The 6764-nt window shown below is 38.1% G+C and overlaps 3 protein-coding genes across 3 annotated transcripts; all 3 read left to right on the forward strand.

Annotated features, from left to right (window-relative positions):
- Positions 1 to 278: 278 nt before the first annotated feature.
- Positions 279 to 1805, forward strand: DI09_185p10 (uncharacterized protein; the record flags this gene model as incomplete). Its single annotated transcript, XM_013383328.1, has 2 exons — positions 279 to 344; positions 507 to 1805. The coding sequence occupies 2 exons, from the start codon at positions 279 to 281 to the stop codon at positions 1803 to 1805; spliced, it is 1365 nt and encodes a 454-aa protein (XP_013238782.1).
- A 399-nt stretch (positions 1806 to 2204) lies between these two features.
- On the forward strand, positions 2205 to 2895 carry DI09_185p20 (uncharacterized protein; the record flags this gene model as incomplete). Its single annotated transcript, XM_013383329.1, is given in 6 exon segments — positions 2205 to 2212; positions 2270 to 2458; positions 2476 to 2549; positions 2626 to 2687; positions 2708 to 2758; positions 2878 to 2895. 6 exon segments carry the CDS (start codon positions 2205 to 2207, stop codon positions 2893 to 2895), a joined length of 402 nt encoding a protein of 133 aa, XP_013238783.1.
- Positions 2896 to 4472: 1577 nt separating this feature from the next.
- DI09_185p30 (precursor of collagen triple helix repeat) lies at positions 4473 to 6218 on the forward strand (the record flags this gene model as incomplete). Its single annotated transcript, XM_013383330.1, has 1 exon — positions 4473 to 6218. One exon carries the CDS (start codon positions 4473 to 4475, stop codon positions 6216 to 6218), a length of 1746 nt encoding a protein of 581 aa, XP_013238784.1.
- Between the last annotated feature and the right edge of the window lie 546 nt (positions 6219 to 6764).

A 6764-nucleotide genomic window follows, 5' to 3' on the forward strand; every position in this document is an offset into this window, starting at 1 on the left:
GTGTTTCAATTACATTAGATAAGACGGAGGCAATGCTCATCGCCAATGGTTTCTAAATAATCCTCACCCTTTCGATAGAAATTATACGCTCGCTTCAGTTGGTTGAAAAGAAATCCCTAGACGAAAAGTTTTCCTCCCTTGCGATGGAGAGATCCGACTGTTCGTCTGCTAAAAGGGGTGGCGACCTAGGATATTTCCGGATCAGCCAGATGCAAAGTAGAACTTATCTCCTTAATTCATAGAGCCATTTGAGGACGTTTCGTAAGCTTTTTTGGATGATGCATAGATTTTCGCTTGCCCGTGGCGAACTGTCTGGACCAGTCGAAACAGATTCCGGAGTTCATGTGATTCTAAGACTCGATTAAACTTTAGCTTTAAAAAGATTGAAAATTGCATACATGCCAATTTAAACATTTAATTTAATTTTACTCAAATGGGTTCATGCTGCATGTCCAACAACAAATGCGTAAGTCTATTTTATTCATCCATCATCATTTACTTGATAGACTCTTTATTCTTATTCATGTTGTTCTTCCACAAATAAGATTATCATTACCGCCAAATATGCAGGCATTCCAGTTACCTCAGATGCCTCCTTTGTCTATGGAGAAACCAATATGACGTCCACCTTTAAGAGCAAGTTTCCCTTTGGAAAGGTTCCGGCCATGGATGCTCCAGAAGGTCCCATTTATCAATCAACCGCAATTTGCACATATCTTGCTGAGTCAAGTACTGAAAAGGAGCGCCTTCTTGGTTCAACTCCTTACGAAAAGGCGCTTATTGCTCAGTATATGAGCTTGGCCGATAATGAATTTATGCCGCCTGTTCGTTCTTGGACTCTTCCTTTGTGTGGTTTTATGCCATATTCTGAGGAATTGGTTACAAAGGCACGTTCCGATTCGCTTTCCCTTCTTACCACGTTGGACAGTATCCTTTTGTCAAAAACCTTTCTTGTGGGAGAGCAGATTACTCTCGCAGACATTTGCCTGTCAACTAACCTTTACGTGGCATTTTTGTATGTCATTGGTCCAGAGCTTCGCAAAAAGCTCCCAAATCTCACTCGCTGGTACTTGACTTGCTTTGCGCAGCCAGAGTTTCAATGTTCCGACAAGGCTCTATATACTGAAGATGACCTTCTTTGTAAAGAACCTCTTACGACACCAAAGCCCTGCATTTCAACGAAAAGCGAATGCTCAAAAGCTAACAAATCCTGTTCAGCAGCTAAATGCCCTGAGGCCAACAAATCCTGTTCAACAAAGGCGTGCCCAAAGCCTGCTGCTGTGAACCACGATGAAGAAGACGAAGAAGAAGCTGTGAAAGAAAAGCCCGTAAAAAATGCACTCGATGAACTCCCCCCTTCTTCGTTTGTCCTTGATGCCTGGAAGCGCTTTTATTCCAATAACGAGACCACACCCACAGCGATCGATTATTTCTGGAACAACTGGGATCCTAAGGGCTACTCCATGTACCGCTTAACGTATAAAGACAATGCCGAGCTGACAAAAATTTTCATGTCCTCGAATCTGATTGGTGGATTCTTTCAGCGCTTGGAGCACATGCGCAAGTATGCATTCGGCTCGATGTGTGTCTTTGGCGAAGAAAATAATAGCGAAATTTCGGGCATGTTTATCATTCGCGGCGGTCCAGAACTTCCAGAAATGTTCAAGGAAGTTCCAGACTTTGACTCGTATGTAGTGGAGCATGTTGATTCAAGCGATCCCGCTATTAGAGACGAATGGAATGCATATCTAGCATGGGAGGGAAACTTTAAGAAGCCCTTTGCTAATGGCAAGATCTTCAAGTGAAATCAATTCAAGTATTTTATGCATTAAACGTTCGCAGTGAATAGCTTCTTTGGGTTGAAGAGCATGCTTAACAATAGCAGTTTAGGGTTTATTTTAATTACCACCCACCTTGGACCCTGTTTTGGTCCAGTTTATCCCGTACCGGGCGTGTGGGCTCTGGGCTAGTGTCCCCTCCACGGGTAGCCTTTTAGCTGGGGATATGCAGGCATATCGAATTGTCTGGAAAACGGGTTTTCAAAGGCAATCTCAAAAAACAGCGGGCCACAGACAATTATACCGCCCTTGACCATAGAGTGATTTATAGCAGCTAAAATTTTGTCCCAGGCAGTTGGATTTGTGTAGGGGAATACGAAGGGCAAAATCAGCGTTGAAGATAGAGAATCGAGAACAACGGGCAGCATGGCGCAGTAAATTTCAGTTCCCGAAATTTCCTGATCAACCTGCACAAGGAAAAGCTAGTAAAGTGGACAGCTTCGTCAGGAAAATGAGGGCCACTTCGATGATGTGTGTACTGAAGAAAAAAGTGGCATCAAGATTATTGAGGCAGACCATGGCGAAACAACGAGATCAATCAACGGTGCAGAAAACCATGAAAAAAATGTGAGAACAGTCAACATCGGAATCTCCAATTTGAGCTCTAGAGGGATGGCGTTGTAAATTAAGTGTTTAGATCGGCATATGTTATCCAAACCATACATGGATACCAGACTCGCAAGATAAAGGCTAAAAACAACACCGACACACGTAATATTTTCAATATGATCTCAATTGTGGCTGTGAAGAGCGAGAACTTTGAAAGAACCAAAATATTGGGAGTAAGGACAAGTGGCCAGAATGAAATCGGCCAAGTGGTTCTGTGTGAGAGCACGCAGAGAAGCAGTAGTAAAATATGAAAAATCAAGGAAGATAAAACCTCCTCGAAGGGAAGAAACAAAACTGGGCAATCGTCACGAGTAAAATGAATGTTCCAGCAGTCATTAAAATCAGGAGACTAGTAAGTACATCTAAAAGTGAACTACCAAGGGAGGAAAGAGCCACATCTGGTAACATAAATTAGAATCCAAGTAAAAAGGCATCTGTGCCATCCTAGACAGGCTCTTCTGCGATTCGTGTCAGACGGGTAATTATATCGGTGACTAGGATTGAAGCGGTGTTTTTGCAAATATATTTCAGAAGCCCATGTAGATTTTGAAATCTTGAACTTCAATTCAGATTGGGATTTTGGCCTTCAAGAGCTACGTTTAACAAAAAAAGACATACTAGTGAAATTCTTCCTCGCCTGCTCTAGAGGCAGGCAATATAAGAAGACGATCAGAGGGAAAGCTTTTCATTGCCTGAAAATCCAAAATATTTCATAGCTTATGAATGTATACTTGAGTTGAGTGGAGTTTCCCACCCCATTTGTATATCAGAGGAATTATCTGAAAAAAATGTGCGTTTATGAGAACTCAAAATGCCCGATAAAGCAATAATAGCAAGATTATCCATTGTTCCTGGTTACTTACGCTCCATTATTGTGTTTATCGACAGTAAATCCGGTGGAAGAGTAAAGATTTTGAAGGGGCAAAGCAAAAAATTAGCAGCAAAAGGTGGCATCGCTTTTTAGCCAATTAGCATCTGTGGTACATTTTCATGTATTTTCTAATGCAAAGGCACAGTCCCCACTCGGTTTAGTATAGGTTTTGCTGAACCCTCAATTAAACTTTGCTAAATTTGAGCTACTCAGACAGAATAGCTGACCAGAATAGAGGTCTAGGCATTCTAAAAGAAAGGAATATAGGGACATGTGAAAGAATTGGAAATAATTCTAGGCATCCGAGTAAATTTTTATTGATGCCACACATAATTTTACGCATCGAAAACGGCTTGCCTCTGATCTAGTGAAATATTGGATTTCCTTAATGTTGCTGCAGAAATCGAGATTATGAACAGATTGTTCTTAAGGATAGACTTGGCATTTCGACGGCTATATTCAGCCTCAACTGTAAAACGGACTATTTTCAAGCAACAAGGATACGCACGCCCCTTCATCCCAGAACACTTTTGACAGCTTAGGCGTAGATAGTATTTTTGATGCAACGGTTTACATTTAGGAGGTACTTTAAAGCCAAAAAACCCTGCTACTTCTATGCCAAGTACAGGTAAATCTATAGTTTGAACTTTTTTAATTAAGGGTTAAAATAACACTAGCATAGCTGATGTCTTCTGCTGCTAAACAGTAGACCCCGGCCAATTGTGTTTATCCTTGATTGGCCTACGCCTTTTTTAAAAAAACTTAAATATATGCAACTAATTGAAAAATGAAATGCCAAAGTAGAACACGTTGTTAATTAAAGCTCCCAAATTTAATAAGCCATTTCAGTGGTGCTTAGCACTATATTTTGATTCGATGCAAAATTTTCAGTGCAAAATAAGCTATAAAAACGCATCAAATTTTTCACAAAGCCTCTTGTCTCAATGAACATCCAAAAATGTCTACTTCTCCTAACCCTTGTTTCAATTCTCGTTACCCACTCATTACAAAAACCTCAACAAAAAACTTCTATAAAAAAAACTAACCTAAAAACGTTCGATGTGAAGAAATTTCTAAAGCATATAAAAGGAACAAAAACCGAATGTGAAGATATAAAAGAAAAAATCAAAGATTTTGAGGAAAAAATTAACATAATGAAAAAAAAGATGAATAATAAAGACAGCTCCTCTCAAACTGGGTTGTCTAACGATATTGAAATTCTCGAAAAATACGTAAACTCCCTTAAGACCAGATTGGCCAAACTCGAACTAAACAATTCTAACTCTAACGGAAAATTTTTTAACCCCGACACGGAACAAAATTCTGGAAATTCTGGAAATTCTGGAGATTCTGGAGATCCTGGAAATCCTAGAAATTCTGGAAATTCTGGAAATCCTGGAAATTCTGGAAATCCTAGAAATTCTGGAGATTCTGGAGATTCTGGAGATTCTGGAGATTCTGGAGATTCTGGAGATTCTGGCAATCCTAGAAAGCCTCGAAATCCTAGAAATTCTGGAAATCCTGGAGATTCTAGAAATCCTGGAGATTCTGGAGATTCTGGAGATTCTGGAGATTCTGGAGATTCTGGAAATCCTGGAGATTCTGGCAATCCTAGAAAGCCTCGAAATCCTAGAAATTCTGGAAATTCTGGAAATCCTGGAGATTCTGGAGATTCTGGAAATTCTAGAAATCCTGGAGATTCTGGAGATTCTAGAAATCCTGGAGATTCTGGAGATTCTGGAAATCCTGGAGATTCTGGAAATCCTGGCAATCCTAGAAAGCCTCGAAATCCTAACCCTAAAATTTCTTCATCAAATCGGAAAAATATCTCTTCTAGTCTTTTTAGTTTGATTTGCAACATTTTGGCTGGAATTCATGTTCACTGCGTCTGCATTCACGTCTACAAACATCTGAAAAACATTGTTCAATGTGCTTTCCAGATTATTACGAATCTGTGCACCAATAAATTTGTGTGGACTCTCATAGTAGTGGGGTTATTCTTTGTCTTCTTTGTGGCTGCCTATGACCCAGTTTTTTATGAAAGGTTCTTAAAGCCTATTTTTGGTGAGAAATTCTTAAAGCCTGATTTTGTTGAGAGGTTCTTAAAGCCTTTTTTTGATGAGAGGTTTTTAAAGCCTGTTTTTGATCTTCTCGCTAACCTTTTTCATTGGGCTATGGATGTCTGTAAAATCCTTGATGCTGTTGTTTTTTGTTTATGTTTTTGTTTTCTGCTCTCCAATTTTAAAAGCTCAAACTCCGGTGTTTCTGTAGTTGTACCAAATACATTCAAAAATGTCAAGACAAACTTCGAAATTGTTACAAAAAATACGATTAAATTTTTTATATTTCGCATGGTTTTAATCGTCATTTTTGTTCTCTTTTCATCAAAATCTGGAATAGAGGATCTGTTAGTTTCGAGAACTCGAGAAATTTTAAAAGGTGAACGAATTCTACAAGGTCTACAAGCTATAGCAGCTTTAAAGGCTCTAGAAGCTCAAAAAAATCCATATGCTCAACAAGTTTTACAAATTTTGAATTTTATAGTTGCTAAAGGAGGTACTGCACCAGATATAGTAGTGGGTTTAAACCCTCTGATATTAAGACTCCTTTTAGAAGATGAAAGCGATCCAAAAGCTACACAAGCTGTAATAAAAACATCTGATTTCCTAAATCCACTATTTGAACAAGCTCTAGAAACTGGAAAAATTTCAAAAGATCAAATAGCTAAAATGAAAGAAACAATTCAGGTATTCAAAAAATATGTCGAAATTCATGAAGAAAAAAAATCTCAGCAAAATCGAGATGCTTCAGACGTTTTAAAAAGCGAAAAAAATCTACAAGTTCTGCTATTTATGCGCCATTCAAAACCTATCAAAGATTTAAAAGTTCTAGAAGCTTAACAAAATCAATATGCTTCAGAAATTTTAAAATTTCTGAAAAAAATGTTTTATCGATCCACTACGGTAGATCGTCCGGATTTAGATGGTTTCATGAATGAACTGGAATTAAAAGGCCAAAGTGACTCAAAAGCTGTAATTGCTCTAATGAAACTCTATGCTTTCGCAATTCCAATATATGAAGAAGTTGCAGAAAATACATCATATCTAAATCTTGAGCTTAATGCCTTGGCGAAAATCGAAAAAATGAAAAACTATCAAAAAATGCATCAAGAACTCCAAAAAATCAATCCAGAAATCACTCAAGAAATCAATCAAGAACTCCAAAAAATCAATCAAAAAATCAAAGAAATCAATCCAAAATTCAAAAAACTCCATCAAAAAATCATAGAACTCGAAGAAATCAATCCAGAAATCAATCAAGAATTCCAAAAACTCCATCAAAAAATCAAAGAACTCGAAGAAATCAATCAAGAACTCCAAAAAATCAATCAAAAAATCAAAGAAATCAATCCAAAATTCAAAAAACTCCATCAAAAAATCAAAGAA

Source organism: Mitosporidium daphniae (genome assembly GCF_000760515.2).
Source record: "Mitosporidium daphniae strain UGP3 chromosome Unknown contig-185, whole genome shotgun sequence".
Classification (NCBI taxonomy): domain Eukaryota; kingdom Fungi; phylum Microsporidia; genus Mitosporidium; species Mitosporidium daphniae.